This window comes from Oratosquilla oratoria, chromosome 5 (genome assembly GCF_046742065.1).
Source record: "Oratosquilla oratoria isolate Oo_2021 chromosome 5, ASM4674206v1, whole genome shotgun sequence".
Taxonomy (NCBI): domain Eukaryota; kingdom Metazoa; phylum Arthropoda; class Malacostraca; order Stomatopoda; family Squillidae; genus Oratosquilla; species Oratosquilla oratoria.
Genome location: NC_134781.1, coordinates 85,942,029 through 85,960,503, shown reverse-complemented (window position 1 = coordinate 85,960,503; position 18,475 = coordinate 85,942,029). Strand labels below are relative to the sequence as shown.

At 40.7% G+C, this 18,475-nt stretch overlaps 1 protein-coding gene across 1 annotated transcript in view; it reads right to left on the bottom strand.

Annotated features, from left to right (window-relative positions):
• LOC143025636 (pantetheinase-like) overlaps positions 1 to 18,475 on the bottom strand; it is a 22,911-nt gene extending 4,436 nt beyond the window's left edge. The window contains exons 1-5 of the mRNA XM_076185607.1: positions 18,077 to 18,475; positions 16,190 to 16,342; positions 2,736 to 2,989; positions 1,619 to 1,724; positions 793 to 904 (exon numbers count right to left, since the gene is read on the bottom strand). Of these exons, the coding sequence (XP_076041722.1) occupies positions 793 to 904; positions 1,619 to 1,724; positions 2,736 to 2,989; positions 16,190 to 16,342; positions 18,077 to 18,421 (970 nt within the window). The 5' untranslated portion in view covers positions 18,422 to 18,475. The remainder of the gene's footprint in view (positions 1 to 792; positions 905 to 1,618; positions 1,725 to 2,735; positions 2,990 to 16,189; positions 16,343 to 18,076) is intronic.

Here is an 18,475-nt window from a genome sequence, read left to right as displayed (position 1 = left end):
ATTAGCTATCTTTTCTAGTATTTCTAAAAAAAAATAATACTAATTATAACATTAACAATAATAATAATAACGATAAAATAACAATGACAGTAACAGCAATGATACTAATAATGATAAAGATAATAACTACCAGCTCATATCACCATCATCATTGTTGTTATTTGAACTCAATATTATTGTTGTTATGAATCATTATTACTAATTATTATATTTCTATTTATTATTATTACTATTATTATTATTACTATTATTATTATTACTATTATTATTTTTACTACTATTACTATTATTATTAATAATCATTATTACTACTATTATCAGCATTATTACTGTTTACTATCATTATTATTACCATTATTATTACCATTACCACTACTCTTATTATTACTATTGCTATCATTGCTATTATTACTATTACTGTATTATTAATACTATCACTATTAATACTACTACTATTAACACTACTAGTATTACTAGTATTATTACTACTATTACTATTATAATTATTATAAGTAATGTGCACAGACATTGCAAGGGGCAGGTGCTTTGGGCAGGAAATTGGGCACTTCACTCTTTTGTATTATTCGTATTTGGCAACATTATAATTTCTGAATGGAAGAAAATGGAAAAAGCCTGTGAGAAATAATTTTTCATTCATTTTTATATAGTTTTGTGAAGGGCACTTTTGGGCCACAGGGCAAAGGGGCAGGTGCTCGGGCACCCCTAGCACCTCTCTCCCCCCCCCCCTGCACGGGCCTGGTTGTTATTAACATTATTCCCTTGCATACAAACCTGTAAGGAAAGGTAGCTCGTCAATCCAGGCAGTACTAAGAATGACGTCATGCACGCCATGTTTAACGACATTACTCACAGCGGGGTCTGCATACATTATATCAAAACAGATCTGTTGAAAGACAAGAACCGTGAGAACGATCGCGTAGGCTGATCATTCAAAAACCTGGGTCTCTGTTATACGTTACAATAGGCCTTGAGGTCTCATCCAGAAGTTAATATATACTGTGGTATCTCATGCCCCCTACATCTAAGGAACTTTAAATCCAAAGAGTGAAATTATCTTAATCGGTTATCCCATGAATTAGAAATTAATGAAATTTCCAGAACGAAAAAAGGGTATATATTTGCTTTGGCGTTTTTATTATCTGTTATGTGTTTTGAGTAGGTTATTGTAATAATTGCTTATTTTGTATGTGACTCAAGCTGATCTGTGTCCTCACGCTCGTACAGAAGTTAACCTGTACCTGGTTTAACCAGGCCATTTACTATAGTGCAATCTTGGATTTCATTGATTGGCTGACTGTCCAAGTGACGTCATGTCTCCATGATAACCGGAATTACTTTTGTTTACCTCATACATATTTAGTATTAATATATATATATATATACTATATCTACTTGATTAACCCGATGACGATCTTTGTAAGTTCTTGTTTGGTCTATCAAAGACGACTTTCATCATCTGGCTTGCGCGATGATGGAGCTCCGATGCATGGACCCACGCCACCTCTTGGCTGAATAATCGACGTTAGCGAAAAAAATATAAATAAAATTAACAAATAAATAGATAAATAAAAGTCACCACAGCGAAGGAGTTCCTTACCTGAAGCGAGAAAGTGACTCCAAAGTCCGTGTGGAAGAGGGCAGACTCGTCTGGATCGAGGCCAGGGTGGAGGTGGGGGGACAAGTACAGATGCTTTTTGCGGTACCTGAGGACCATCAGACAACTTCGTAATGGCTTTTTTAACAACAAATATGTGTGTGTATATATATATATATATATGTTTATATATATATATATATATATATATATATATATATTCATGTTTCAGTAATTAGACACCCACCACCCCACAGTAACCAGCAACGGTCCTCGGATCCTTCCACAGATCTCTAAAGAAAGCAGTCTTGTTCACACTAACGGTTTCAACCGCCGTGATTGAAACCACAGCGGTTCAATTACAATAAAAATCAATGGAGGCGTTCACTCACAACCGCGTAGAATTTCCTTGACTCTGCGGTGTCGCCGCGGTTTCAGCGCGGTCCAAACCGCTAGTGTGAACAGGGCCAAAGACTAACAATTACTGACAGTTTCTGGTTCCAGTCGCCAGTTGTCAGCTCTATGGGGAAGTGTGTTGAGGGGGATAGCCAAATTTGAAAGTCTCAGGAGTGGTCCGGGGATCGAGTTCCAGCCCCTCAGGGGTGCACATCCAGATCGAGTTCGGGGTGTTGATGGGCTTTAAAGATGGGTAAAAGGGATGCTTCTCTCCTACGTGCGCGTATCTGTGTATGTGTGATTCACCTTGGTCTTTGGGTCATGTGTTGGACTCGTGATCGACGGCTATTTCCCTCCCGGAAGAGAGCTCAGAGCTCTTATGACCGATCTATGGGTAATGCTATGACCTTACATGCACACACACACCCAACTCCTCGCCCGCGAGAGTTGGAGTAACGACTCGAAGCACAGCGAGACTGAAATAATTTCAGCCCTGGGCAGGATTCGAACCAGGTACCGCCGGCACCGCCGTACTGACATCTGGAACTCTATCAACCGCGCCACCGAGTCGTGTGTGTGTGTGTGTGTGTGTGTGTGTGTGTGTGTGTGTGTGTGTGTGTGTGTGTGTGTGTGTGTGTGTGTGTGTGTGTGTGTGTGTGTATGCGCGCGCGCGCCGGTCGAAGAACGAGCATGGATGAATATATAATCAGTGCACGTAACTCACCTAGCAATCACTCTTCCTAGGCGATCAAAGACGACGTTGGTGTTATGATAATAACTTTCATTCGTTTTCGCTTTTTGTCCATTATCTTCTTCATCGATCACACCAGACCCTTCATCGATCACTGTGGTTGGTCGTGTGTCTGATGGTGGAGCGCCGCTCGGTGGTATGTCAATAGAGGCCGGAATCTTTTCTACGAGGTTTACGGCCATGTATATTTCCAAGGTCGCGGCAGCGCAGCTGAGGACTTTCAGGGCCTACGGTGAAAAAAAGAAGAAAAGATCCACTGATAGATATCGATTTTGATGACGGCGCTGTAACCATTGTCGTAAATGGCGCACTGACAATGCTAGCATTATTTGACGTCACAACTTCTTCCCTCTCTTCATTGGAATTATGTTGCCTCTACCCATCACGCTGGCGGCAAGCACGTGGCATGGAAAGCACGTTGTCGCCTACATGGCTAGACCTGACGCTCCTTTGACAATGCGACCCTGCTTGACCCGACCTAACCTAATCCAGTGCAATTATGTAATTACGTACCACGGGTCACTACCCGCGCCATATATATATATATATATATATATATATATATATATATATCTATATATATATATATATATATATATATATATATATATATATATATATCAACTCCTGGCCGCATGTAGTCAGTTCACTCGTACCTTACAATAAAGGAGACGAACTCACCAACTCCCCTTTCTCCTCTCACAGTAGCATCGCTATAACTCTATGCAAAGGAGACGTAAGAGTGAATCAATTTCTTACCACAGAGGAAGCTCATAATGAAAGACTAACCACGACCGACCAACACTGTTTGCCAAGCACTCTAACCTCTACACAATTACTTCTCCGTTTGATTAAAATACACTTTTCGTGAAGGTTACACCCCTCCCTTCTTCTACCTCTCTTAAACATCTCATTTACTACCTCATGACTTGCTCTTAGATCCGATAGTGTCTCTTAAGACAGAAGCGCTGGTTATTGCTTATAGAATAAACACTTAACCTATTCAGCGTATGAGTCAATGAAGATAAAGGAAGAAGTACGTATAATAGATATTGTGTAAAAGGTGTGTAACTACAGAAAAGAAAAAAGTGAAAAGGAGAAAGTATAAGAGAGTACTTCAAGAGAAAGGAGATAAGAGTAGATGAGACAGATTTGCTGATTTGGGAAGTAGAGAAGCAAGAAGAGAAATGTAAGGGGAGAGAGAAAATAAATCATTGACGTCTCCAATAGGTGTGTTGCTATGGACTATAATTTCCCAGCGCTTCTGTCCTTATGGTGGAAAGTGTGTGAAGAGAATGACAAGGGATGTGTAATTTATAAGAGGGACGAGAAAATTAGCCATCAGCCCAGCCCCCTCTCCAATCTTTTGGCTTTGGGGGCTGGATGGGGTCGTTGGTGCTAGCTGGGTTGGCTTTCCCCTTCTTAAATCCATACATACATACCCCGATACATATGTATATACATATATATATAAATACATACATACAATGGAACTGCGTGAACAGTGTATTCGACCCGTTTGGGGAATTAATCTTTTCTTTAATTACACGACCTTCAACCGTCTGCAGTGTATCATTTTCCATCAACGTTGTAGTCGCAAATTTAGACTACAACACACGTGTGTATGTTAGTGTGGGTATGCATGCGTGTGTGCACGTGTGTGTATGTGCGTGTGCACATGTGGATGTATATGAGTGCGTATCCACATATCATTCATACATGCAGGCATATATGCATACATACATTCATTACGTATATACATACATACATACATACATACGTGTGTGTGTGTGCTTATGTATGTACTGTATGTGTGCATGTGTGTGTGTGTGTGCGCGCGCGCGTGTATCTGTGTGTATTCACCTTGGTCTTAGATCACACGCTGGACTCGTGATCAACAGCTATTTCCCTCCCGTAAGAGAGCTCAAAGCTCGTATGACCGATCTGTGGGTAATGCTGTGACCTTACACGCACACACACACACCCAACTCCCCACCCACGAGAGTTGGAGTAATGACTCGAAGAGCAGTGACACTAAAACTACTTCAGCCCTGAGCAGGATTCGAACCCGGACCACCGTAGTGGCAGTCGGGGACTCTACCAACCGCGCCACCGAGTCGTGTGTGTGTGTGTGTGTGTGTGTGTGTGTGTGCGTGCGTGCGTGCGTGTATCCATGTGAATACGTATTCAAATATTTATCATAGACCAGCTGGCGTTTCTCATGAATATGACATTTGAAAACCATGAGAGAAACTGCCAATTGGATCCCACGGAGATGGGAAAAAAAAATCTGACGACAGTTGGAAGTAGAAGGGAATTTGACATCAGGTATATATGCGATAAGATTAGTGAATGTAAAAATGAAACTGAAGAATGTAGTATTTTCAGAACATAGGAAAAAAATTGTAAGTCTGAGAATCTCACGCTTTTTATTTTGTTTTCTTTTATTATTATTATTATTTTTTCATCTATATTTGTGTAAGACACTCTTAGTTTTCTGCCACTTCCATTGTGTTCTCTGTTTCCCTTATGTTTTTCTTTAGTATGTCGAACTGCTTTATTTTCATGTTCACTACTCTCCAATAGAATCTCTCTTTCTCTGACTCCGTTCTTTCCTCGTTTTTTGCCTTAGCTTCAATTCTTTTCTGCTTTTCTGCCTCTCTTTCCTCCTTATTCATTTCTCTTTTTATCCATACCTTTTTATATTGATCATTTGTTGCTAGTTTCCCTGTCTTGGATAGAATTTTCTCTGCCGTTGTTTGTGACCTGAATTTAATCTTAATTGGTCTGGTCTTATCTGTACTATATTTTCAGAGTCTGAATTTTTCCTCAATTTCCTTTATAATTTCTGGTTCATCGTCCTGGACTAATTTTAATAAACTGCTTACTCTTTCATTTTCCTCCTTGATTCTTGCGGTTCTATCTGGGTTATGTTTCTCTTCCATTCCTAATATAATTATACATTTCTTTTTGTCAGCTAATTCTCTTACTATATTCTCCTTCTGTCTCATCACTTTAATAACTGAGTCTTCATTATGTTCTTTCAATTGCTGTTTGACTATGTCAGTGAATGAAACCTTATTCCCTTCTTGAGTTATTCTCCAATTTTTAGCTTCTGTAGCTATTTTCTCTCTGTTTTCATTACTATTCTTCTTCAATTTCTCATTCTCCTCCTTTACATTTCCTAACTGTCTTTTTAGGTCCTCTATTTCTTCAGTTAAGTTTCTGTTAGCCTTCTCTAGTTGTTCCAACCTTTCAATTCTCTGGAAAATGGAGTCTACATTACCTAACTTACGTTCCAAGTCCTCGATCACCTTATCAACTCTCTCCTCTAGTCTTATCAGTCGGGGGGGGGGGTTGTGTCCCCCCCACCCTCTTTAAATCCCTGGAACATATTCTCGTCACTTTCTACTGTATTGCTCCTCTCTATACTTCTAATCTTTACAATTTTATTAGACATTTCATCCTCACTCAGCCTTTTGTTTACCTTCCGCTTGTCTGGCTGGGCCAAGTCTACTCCCTCCTCATTTCTTTCCATTTCCCTCAGTAATCCCTCCCCTTTTCCTCTTTCCCTACTTTCCCACTACTCCACGAGCAATTCCCCCCCCCCCCACCCTGTAAAAACACTAGGCACTTCTCTTTGCGTTGGGATCCACAGACTTCAGTTTTCTTCAGAACGTCATCCAAGCCGTCCATTCGCTGAAGTGTGTGTGTGTGTGTGTGTGTGCGCGTGCGTGCGTGCGTGTATCCATGTGAATACGTATTCAAATAATTATCATAGACCAGCTGGCGTTTCTCATGAATATGACATTTGAAAACCATGAGAGAAACTGCCAATTGGATCCCACGGAGATGGGAAAAAAAAAATCTGACGACAGTTGGAAGTAGAAGGGAATTTGACATCAGGTATATATGCGATAAGATTAGTGAATGTAAAAATGAAACTGAAGAATGTAGTATTTTCAGAACATAGGAAAAAAATTGTAAGTCTGAGAATCTCACGCTTTTTATTTTGTTTTCTTTTATTATTATCATTATTTTTTCATCTTTGAGTGGCAGGTGGGAGGGTAACTTCATAAGCATTATTGTGAAGGGCATAATTTCACCGTTTTATTTAATTTCTATTTGTTAATATTTTGATTTTGCTTAGTTTTATTTGTTACTCTATTTTATCATAATCTATTCTATTTTGTGTGAAGGGTGACGTCATCACGCAACCGTCTTTCGTTTGTTGTTAAAAAGATTATTCTTCCATTAATACCCCGTCCATATTTATAAAAATTAATTCTGTCTTGGAGTGCGGTCCAGATTTTTTCGAAATAGGAATGGGGGCGAGGGAAAGGTCTTTACTCTTATGTTGAAAAATAAAGACTTAAAAAGTGCATTGTTCTGACTGCCTCATGGAGATTTTGTTCAGACAAAGGAAACCTTTGCAGCCAAAAAGAGAAACTTATTTCCATTAACAATTTCACTACTGCCAGGTTATTCTTGCAAACTTCCCTGCGCAGCGAAAGGATCGAAAACAACAGAAGGATATGTCGGAAGTAAAAGTTGAATCTTTTATAGGATTTTTTCCTCGCAGGACTCGGGCAGATACGAGTCTTGTGAATAGAAATGGATAAATACATAATAAATCAATAAATGAATATACCAATAAATACAAAGAAGAAAAGATCCACTGATAGATATCGATTTTGATGACGGCGCTGTAACCATTGTCGTAAATGGCGCACTGACAATGCTAGCATTATTTGACGTCACAACTTCTTCCCTCTCTTCATTGGAATTATGTTGCCTCTACCCATCACGCTGGCGGCAAGCACGTGGCATGGAAAGCACGTTGTCGCCTACATGGCTAGACCTGACGCTTCTGTGACAATGCGACCCTGCTTGACCCGACCTAACCTAATCCAGTGCAATTATGTAATTACGTACCACGGGTCACTACCCGCGCCATATATATATATATATATATATATATATATATATATATATATCAACTCCTGGCCGCATGTAGTCAGTTCACTCGTACCTTACAATAAAGGAGACGAACTCACCAACTCCCCTTTCTCCTCTCACAGTAGCATCGCTATAACTCTATGCAAAGGAGACGTAAGAGTGAATCAATTTCTTACCACAGAGAAAGCTCATAATGAAAGACTAACCACGACCGACCAACACTGTTTGCCAAGCACTCTAACCTCTACACAATTACTTCTCCGTTTAATTAAAATACACTTTTCGTGAAGGTTACACCCCTCCCTTCTTCTACCTCTCTTAAACATCTCATTTACTACCTCATGACTTGCTCTTAGATCCGATAGTGTCTCTTAAGACAGAAGCGCTGGTTATTGCTTATAGAATAAACACTTAACCTATTCAGCGTATGAGTCAATGAAGATAAAGGAAGAAGTACGTATAATAGATATTGTGTAAAAGGTGTGTAACTACAGAAAAGAAAAAAGTGAAAAGGAGAAAGTATAAGAGAGTTCTTCAAGAGAAAGGAGATAAGAGTAGATGAGACAGATTTGCTGATTTGGGAAGTAGAGAAGCAAGAAGAGAAATGTAAGGGGAGAGAGAAAATAAATCATTGACGTCTCCAATAGGTGTGTTGCTATGGACTATAATTTCCCAGCGCTTCTGTCCTTATGGTGGAAAGTGTGTGAAGAGAATGACAAGGGATGTGTAATTTATAAGAGGGACGAGAAAATTAGCCATCAGCCCAGCCCCCTCTCCAATCTTTTGGCTTTGGGGGCTGGATGGGGTCGTTGGTGGTTGTTGTTGTTGTTGTCGTTCCCTAGACTGTCTGTCCGAGCAGTCCCGTCTCCCCAAGGAAGGCCACAGCCGAAACTGGGTTTTCCCACAAATCCTTTATAGAGTATATGTTGTGTTGTTTGCGTGCATGATTGTGTATAATGCAGTCTTCCATTATGTGTTGTATGGTATGGGGTGAAGTGTTACATCCTGGGCAGCTGTTCACAACACGGTCGTCCAGCCTCTTCTGGTAGCTTAGAAGTGCTGGGTGGTGACCGCATCGCAGTCTGGCCAAGTGGACTCTGTCCTTACGTGGGAGAGAGGATTCAGAAGGGTGGATATCAGGGGGTCTGGCATGCAGCAGTGTGTTGTCTTTCAGTGTGTTAATGGAGCGGTGAGTGATATGATTATGAATATGTTTCCGGAGGCTGGTATTTGGTGGTTGTGGAGGAAGAGAAGAGAGCATCTGTGTGTAATAAAGGTCTATGGGTGTAGTTTTAATGTTTCTTGGTGTGTGTGGGTGTTCTGCTATGTAGTGTAGCGGGTGTGATGTGTTTGTGGTGGCTGCAGCAAGTGTTTGTGTGCCTCTCATGTCGAGGTGGTCCTTGACTTTGAGGACTTTTGTTTCATGGTGTAAATGGTCTGTAGGTGATGTATTTGTGCAGCCTGTAATTGTTGTTAGGGCTTTGTTTTGTATGATTTGAAGGGTGTTGTGGTGTGTCTCACTGAGATTAGGAGCCCATGCAGGACTCGCATAATTCATCACTGAGCGTATGCATTGTTTGTATATTGTTATATTAGTTTCTTTGTTTTGTCCAAATGTTGTTCCAGTGATCGACTTAAGTGCGTTAAGTCTAGGTGTGCATTTGTTTTTTATGTTTGTGAGGTGTTGTTTGAAAGACATGGATGTATCGTATGTTACACCAAGAATTTTCGGTGTGTTTGTGTGTGGTATTAGAGTGTTGTTGATGTAGAGATGAGGTATGTATTTGTGTTCTTTTGTCCAGTTGGTGAGAAGTGTTGCTGTAGATTTGGTTGGAGCTATTTTGAGTCTGTTTGTGATGAACCATGTGTTGAGTGTGTCAAGGTAAGGCTGGATTATTTCTGCAGCTTTGTCTGTGTTACGATGTGTGCATGTGATTGTTATGTCGTCTGCGTAGGAAGAGATTTGTATTTCTGAGGTGTCTGGCGTGGGTAAGTCATGCATGTATAGATTAAATAATGTGGGGGATAGAACTGAGCCCTGTGGTACTCCGTTCTTAATGTTTCTGATGTGCGATGATTGGCCATTATATGACACATGAGCATTCCTGCCTGCCAGATAATTGGCCAGCCATCTTTTGGTGTTATTGTGCATGTCTGTGTTATATATTTTATTTGTTAGGTTGTGGCGGGGGATAGCATCAAAAGCTTTACTAATGTCCAATGTTATAAGAAGTGTTCTGTGGTGGGGCCTATCTGAATTGATGCCATCTAAAATTCTTTGTGTGAGGTTTGTCAGAAGAGTGTTTGTGGAGTGTAGTGGCCTAAAACCGTGTTGTGAGTCAGCAAGGGGAATATATGGTGTGACAAGTTTAAGTATTAGGCGTTCAATGACTTTAGAGGGGGTGCAGAGAAGTGTGATTGGGCGGTGCGATGTTGGGATTGTTGGGTCTTTGTTCGGTTTTGGAATGGTGATTATTTTACCATGCTTCCAGATGTCGGGTATAGTGTTGTGTGAATAGCTGTAGTTTGCAATGTTTGTGAGTGCGTGTATACCTTGTGGTCCAATGTGTTTTAGGTGGATGTTGCTTATGTTATCAGGGCCACAGGCAGATGAGTGCTTGAGACTATGCATTATGAGTTTTGTCTGACTGTCTATGAAGGGTGTATAGTCTGAGTCTGTGGGAAAGTCTTTCTTACGTCGAATGGTGCGTCGGTCGTCAGGGTGAGATGTAAGATGGCTCGTCTGTGCAAAATGACGTATGAGTGCGTTTGCTTGTTGTCTGTTTGAGGGTAGATTATCTGTTGTTGTGATTATTGCTGCGTGAGAGCGTGTAGTGTTAGTGTTGGATAGTGTGATGCTGTTGAGTGTTTTGTACAATTTGCTGGTGTTTGTTTTGTGATCAAGTGTGTTGATAAAGTTTTGCCAATTTTGTGTTTTTTGTTCATGTATTTTATTGGCAATCACAGTGTTTAATGTTTGTATTTGGTCTGCTATGTTTTGAGGGATAGGTGTGGGGGTATCGTGTTTAAGTGTGTCACGTTGTCTGATGAGGCCTTGGATTTCTGGTGTGAAGTTGGGGTTGTGTGATTTTCTGTTGCCTCTAGGGATGTATCTCTTGTCTGCGTTTTGTATGATTGTATTAAAAGCGTGCACAGCATTGTTTATGTTTGTGATTGGTGTACTGTTAAGTGTTTCAAAATGTTGTTCTGTCTCTTCATTAAAGGCTTCCCAGTTAGCTCTCTTGTAATTGGTGTAAGTGTGTCTGTGGCCAGCTGGGGTGCATCTTGTTTTGGTGGTGATGATGATTGGAAGGTGGTCAGAACCAAGGGCTCCGACCACTCTCCATGATGTTGTTGGGGTTAGGCAGGGGGAGCAAAAGGTGATATCAGGAGAGGAGGGAGTGTAGAGGGCTTGGTATGGGATATGTGTATGATTATGCGTGTTGTTCATGATAGTCAATGAGTCGAATTGAGTCTGTATATCAAGCCCTCTGTCTGTGTCAGGGTTGTCGACAAACCAGGCAGACGACTTGGCGTTGAAGTCACCACCCATGATCAGGTTGGGGATTGAGGTTAGTTGGCTGAGTTGAGGTCTGAAGGTGTTTGGAACTGTGGGGGATGATTGGGGGGGAATGTACATGTTAACTATTGTTAGTGTTGAATTGTTGCCTGTGCGGATACGAATGGATTGGGTTTCTGTTGTGTTATCTGTGGTAGGGAGGAGAATTTTGGTTGTGGCACTTGTGTCCACAAAACAGATGGAATGGTGGATCAGGGTGATGAGTCCACCGCCATTGCCGTCAGTCCGGTCTTGTCTGATGGTGGTGTAATTATGAAATGATGGTGTTTTGTGTGAGTGTCTTAATTTTGTTTCTTGTAGAATTGCAATGTGTATGTTGTGTTGTTTAAGAAAGTGTTCAAGTTCATGTTTTTTAGTGTTAATACCGTCAATGTTGTGTTGTAATATGTTGATGTTGTGTGTTTTGTATGTGTTGTATGTTGCCGTTTGGGGTTGAGGTTGGGGTGGTAGTGGGGAAGGTGTAGGATCTGGGTCAGAGGGGGGGAAAGGAGAGATCGGGGACAAAGGAAGGGGAGTACTAATCGGGGGTAAGGGCAAAGGGAAATTGGGAGTGGGTAAGGGTGTTGGCTGTGGTTGGGGAGGTGGGATTGGGGTTACTGGAAGGCAGGTAGAACATGTCCAAGTGTTTGTGTATTGGTTTGTGTCAGCAAGTGTTGTACAAGTGAGGTGGGCCCAGTTTTTGCACATATTGCACTGAACTGAGCCCTTTGTCTGTCTGCTCGAAGTAATGGGTTTAGAGCATGTTGGGCATGTGTATTTTGTGGTGGGCCCAGGATTGCTCTCTACATCTCCGGCTAAAAGTAGAAGAAGAGGGGTGATCGCCGGAAAATGACCCCTCAGTGCAGAAAAAACGTAACATTGTGTGTTGGAAAAAAAAGGATTGTGGTACTCCCCCAGGTAGGCGTAGCTCCTCCTTGGGGATCGGTGCCATCTGCGTAGAGCTGATGGCCAGGGGTAGTTGCTGCTGATTGGCCCCCAACTCTTGGGGTTGGGGGGTGGTCCCACGACGTAGACGTTGCAGCTCCAGGACCGGTCGTTGGTGGTAGCTGGGTTGGCTTTCCCCTTCTTAAATCCATACATACATACCCCGATACATATGTATATACATATATATATAAATACATACATACAATGGAACTGCGTGAACAGTGTATTCGACCCGTTTGGGGAATTAATCTTTTCTTTAATTACACGACCTTCAACCGTCTGCAGTGTATCATTTTCCATCAACGTTGTAGTCGCAAATTTAGACTACAACACACGTGTGTATGTTAGTGTGGGTATGCATGCGTGTGTGCACGTGTGTGTATGTGCGTGTGCACATGTGGATGTATATGAGTGCGTATCCACATATCATTCATACATGCAGGCATATATGCATACATACATTCATTACGTATATACATACATACATACGTGTGTGTGTGTGCTTATGTATGTACTGTATGTGTGCATGTGTGTGTGTGTGTGCGCGCGCGCGTGTATCTGTGTGTATTCACCTTGGTCTTAGATCACACGCTGGACTCGTGATCAACAGCTATTTCCCTCCCGTAAGAGAGCTCAAAGCTCGTATGACCGATCTGTGGGTAATGCTGTGACCTTACACGCACACACACACCCAACTCCCCACCCACGAGAGTTGGAGTAATGACTCGAAGAGCAGTGACACTAAAACTACTTCAGCCCTGAGCAGGATTCGAACCCGGACCACCGTAGTGGCAGTCGGGGACTCTACCAACCGCGCCACCGAGTCGTGTGTGTGTGTGTGTGTGTGTGTGTGTGTGTGTGTGTGTGCGTGCGTGCGTGCGTGTATCCATGTGAATACGTATTCAAATAATTATCATAGACCAGCTGGCGTTTCTCATGAATATGACATTTGAAAACCATGAGAGAAACTGCCAATTGGATCCCACGGAGATGGAAAAAAAAAATCTGACGACAGTTGGAAGTAGAAGGGAATTTGACATCAGGTATATGCGATAAGATTAGTGAATGTAAAAATGAAACTGAAGAACGTAGTATTTTCAGAACATAGGAAAAAAATTGTAAGTCTGAGAATCTCACGCTTTTTATTTTGTTTTCTTTTATTATTATTATTTTTTCATCTTTGAGTGGCAGGTGGGAGGGTAACTTCATAAGCATTATTGTGAAGGGCATAATTTCACCGTTTTATTTAATTTCTATTTGTTAATATTTTGATTTTGCTTAGTTTTATTTGTTACTCTATTTTATCATAATCTATTCTATTTTGTGTGAAGGGTGACGTCATCACGCAACCGTCTTTCGTTTGTTGTTAAAAAGATTATTCTTCCATTAATACCCCGTCCATATTTATAAAAATTAATTCTGTCTTGGAGTGCGGTCCAGATTTTTTCGAGATAGGAATGGGGGCGAGGGAAAGGTCTTTACTCTTATGTTGAAAAATAAAGACTTAAAAAGTGCATTGTTCTGACTGCCTCATGGAGATTTTGTTCAGACAAAGGAAACCTTTGCAGCCAAAAAGAGAAACTTATTTCCATTAACAATTTCACTACCGCCAGGTTATTCTTGCAAACTTCCCTGCGCAGCGAAAGGATCGAAAACAACAGAAGGATATGTCGGAAGTAAAAGTTGAATCTTTTAGTGGATTTTTTCCTCGCAGGACTCGGGCAGATACGAGTCTTGTGAATAGAAATGGATAAATACATAATAGATAAATAAATGAATATACCAATAAATACACAAATAATAAATAAACAAATAAGTAAATCAATTACATAAAAAATCTATTTTAGCATAAAGCTCGTTCGTTCCTGCTTTGTCCCTCGCCTTTGCTTGGGGCTCGGAGCCCCTGAACAAGCACAATAGCGGCGCCCCTCAACAAGCACCATAGCAGAGCCCCTATGGCTGGCCAAGAGTCGAGGTAAATCGCACCCCGCTTGAGGATTCAGGGGTGGTTAGGCAAGACGAGTGAAGGTTGTGTTAGGTTAAGGTGAAAGAATTCGATATATATATATATATATATATATATATATATATATATATATATATATATATATATATATATATATATTTTTTTTTTTTTTTTTTTTTTTTATTTTTTTGAACAGAAAATAGTGGTTTCCCATAGAAACAAATGCCAGGTTTGTTCAAATTAGCAAGAAAAATGTCAGAAAAATATGTTAAATTTTGCCATGGAATCATTAATAATGACCACCGCTCCCTGAACGACATTTCCTCAACAGCCGTCTGACTTTATAAATCACTTTATAACACACCCTAGCCTCCATTTTGATAACCATCCTTTGCCTTGGAGAAAAATACACGAATGTATGATGGAAGCAAATTTCTGTGCTATGTAAGTTAGACCCAAACGTAATCTATTTATTACAATATACATCGGAATACATCGTAATACCATATCAACAGTAGATATTTTGGCCCATCATGAGGCTACATACAACAGAAAATAATGACAAATACAGGGAACTTACGAAAAAAATAAGATTACGTGTTTGAATAAAGAAGTTTACAAACTTACATGAGAGCACCTCTGCAGGATGTTTGTCGCAACCGTCAGCTATATACATACAGTAATCACTTCCACCTACTTCTGTTGCCCCAGATCTCTCTTGCAGGAGACCCCATGGCCTCCAAGTATCCGGCAACGGCCATCGGATGGGCTCATGGGTCATTCAGGGAAAAAATATTGGGTTGTTGTCTAAGGATTGTAAGTATTCGATGTCTTTTAAGTGGCTGCATCTAGGGCAGTTTGATTTTGTAATAAGGACTATTCTGTGTTGATACTGCCTTAAGAGCCGGATGGTGTCCTGAACGCAAGTGTTGTTCGTATCTTCAGAGTTTTTTTTTTTTATTTTTTTTTTTTTGTGGGGTTGGTAATGTATCGAGTTTGGTGGTCTGTCTTGAATACCTTGTTTATTGGTCTGCGTATGAATGTGAGGGGATGGAGAGGGGGGGTCGCCGAATTTATGAAGCGGCCATGCTGTGGATGTGCTGTGTCTTGCGACACTGCTTCTGACCCAGGGCAGTGGACAGGATGCAGGGATGACCCGTCATCCGGGAGGTGCCAAGATGGGAGGGAGGGAGGAGGGTGGAAGGGAGTGGAATATATAGGAAATGGAATGGGTGGGAGTGGTTTCTATGCCTTTTTCTTTTTGGCTACCACCCGTGTAAGGGGAAAAAGCCTTTGGTATATGTAAGTATGTATGAATGTATTTTTGTGCCGATGTATTGTGTGGAACAAATGTTAGGTTAATGTATATGTTTGAGTATTGTTTTTTCTTCAGCTGGTAGTGCTTGTGTGGTACACTGTGATGGGTGAATGGGATTGAGGGTTCTAGCATAGAACTATGTCCCTATCCTTTTTATATGTCTTATGGGGAGAATTCTAGTTTCTAAATGTAGGTGTCCTATTGAGGTGGCTTTGGTGCATCCTGTTAATTTCTCAGTGTTATTTTATATAGTTTGTAAAGTGTCTATGTTTGGTTGATTTTTGGGAACCAAGTTGTGAAAGCGTAGTTGAAGGTATTTTCTTTATGAAGTGACTGAAGACAGTAATTAGTTTTTCTTCCATTGCCCGAAGCCTAAAATTAATCGAGATGGATTTGAGCAGGTTTGTTTTGTTGTTGATTTTCACTGTCAGATCTTTGACGTATGGACTCAGGTCATGCGGGTATAAAGATGAGATATAGAATTTTAGGGTTCTTTTTCACTAGAAGAGTTTGGCCGTTATATTTCACTGTAGGGGTGTTTGTTATGGTTGTCTGGAGTGAGCAGTGTTCCTAGTGATTTTTTTCTATTCATATAGGTAATTTATTCGATTTACATGAATAATTCCTGATGACTGATTAATAGAGAAATACTTTAAACACCTTGTCATTACCATTACCTTTTGATAATCCGAAGTATCTTCGTGGAAGCAGGGAGCGATCAGATCCTGTGGATCGGGCACGATCTGGGACAAGCTATCGATGTCGACTTGGGTATTACGGAAGTCGAGGGTGGTAAGACCGCCCTCAGGAAACACGATCAAGTCTGCATCCTGAAGAATCAGAACAAATCGTCATCAAACTTTACAAAGAAATCCGACCTCAAGCAATAAATATCCCGCCCAGTGGTTTCCAAGTTCGACAGTTGAAGTACCTTAGTTGTACATGTGAATTTAATCGCCATGCGGCTGTAGAGCCGCATTTAAACTGTCAGGCTTATGACTGAAATTCTTTTAAGTCAACTAAAAAACAGTCAAGTTTCGATCAATTAATTAATTTGTCATACATTTGTCGGATGGCTCGTCTGAATAGACTCGGTGAACGCTGACAACTGAGCGCTGTTGGGGAATGGTCAGGTTTAGTCGTACATGCAAGAGTTCAAGTCACAGTTGCGGAACTTCTTAGAAATTCATTTGTTGGGAGTAAACTACGTACCTTCTGTGAATTTCCAATCAATCAATCCATCCTGCAACAGCCTCTGGGCAGAATCAAAAGATGGTGAAGTTAATTGTTCAGCATATTTGCCATAAACGTATGTTTTTGTTGAAAATATGTAAAATTAAGAATTATATTATCTACCTTTTGCTGATGTTAAAAAATTGAGTCTGAATTGTGTGATTATATGGCAACTAGATTTGCACATAATGGCAAAAACGACCTTTAAGTAAAAATTATTTCACCAAACTTTATATTCATTCAATACACTTAGTAACCATGTAGTGAGCGCTGAAACTATCAATTGTTTTAAGAAACGATTAGACAACTTTATGGATGGGGATGACAGGTGGTAATGGATACGGAGCTGCCCAGTGTAGGCCTTATTGTCTCTTGCAGTCTCCATTCATATGTTATGTTCTTATGTTAATTTGACGTGACACAAATCACACTTACAATACTCTTTGATTTAACCCTTCCAGTGTGATATTTTTTGATATTTGAAAAGTCCCTCCAAATACTTAAAAGATAGCAAGATACCTATTCCCAGCAATTTCGGTTGACACGTGAGAAACTTTATACATCAAAGAATATCCGATTCTGGTACGCCAAACCCTGATTTACGACGATTTGAATCTGTGGCCAAGTCTAGTCTGTGTTGGAACCGTCTTGATTCCGGATGGCGTGCAGAGCTCAAGCGTGATTAGGACAACTTAATTATATATTAGATAACCCACATTCTGTTACCTGTATGGATATTACGACACTGCACAGATGTACTTAACAAGCCTCCCAATTCCTAGGTTCACCCACCACCAAAGGCGCAAATCATGCAATGGATTGCTGATATTAGTCATAACTACATCTACAGACATGAAGAAGACGTTGGGGGAAGGGAAATGGCTGACAAGCTTATTTGTTTAAATGCACATAGGGTAAGAATTAAAGAAATTAGCATCAGCGGGTAAAGTGTTAACATGATTCAATACTCCAAAAGAAAATAAGTGTAAAAGATAATTCAGCTTTCCAAATGGGGGCTTGGACAAACGACAGATTGTCTACCGAGCTAATGCGCGCCTGGAGACCAGACTGATTTGAATGCTGGGACAGGATATTATGGTAATAAACTCTCGTGTTACACAAAACTGCCAATACAAAAAACAAACATGTGCGCACGCACGGATAAACACACACACACACGCACACAAATAAATAAACATATAACTCTAGCCAACATTATAAACTAATTCATAGCAAGGTTTGACGAATAGAAGAGAGACGGGACTCCAACCTTTATGCACTGCGACTATGTAAACACACACACACACACACACCAGTTCTTTCAGTCCTACCTTGAATTTAGCTTCGATGGTAAACTCTTCAAATATCTTCGCATTTTCCAGAATAATGTGAAGGCCACCTAGTTCCCAGTTGCTGTAGGGTTCATATTCCACCACAGCCGCCGTGTAGGTTACAGGTGTCTTTCGTGGAATTCCTTCCTCCTCGCTGCTCACAACAGAAACCTCATCTTTTCTGTCGTCTTCGAACCCTTTCTCAGATTCATTGGATCCTGTTTTGGTATAGCCGAGACTTCCTGGTTGTATTGACTCTTCAGAAATGTCTTCTTCGCTGATCGCCGATCCAAAGAGCAGCACTGTTGCGAATATCAGTACGATTCTTTTCCTGGAGTTCTTCATGGTTAGCACGAAAGATGGCTACACCACGACTACCAAGTTGAACACAGCTGACCG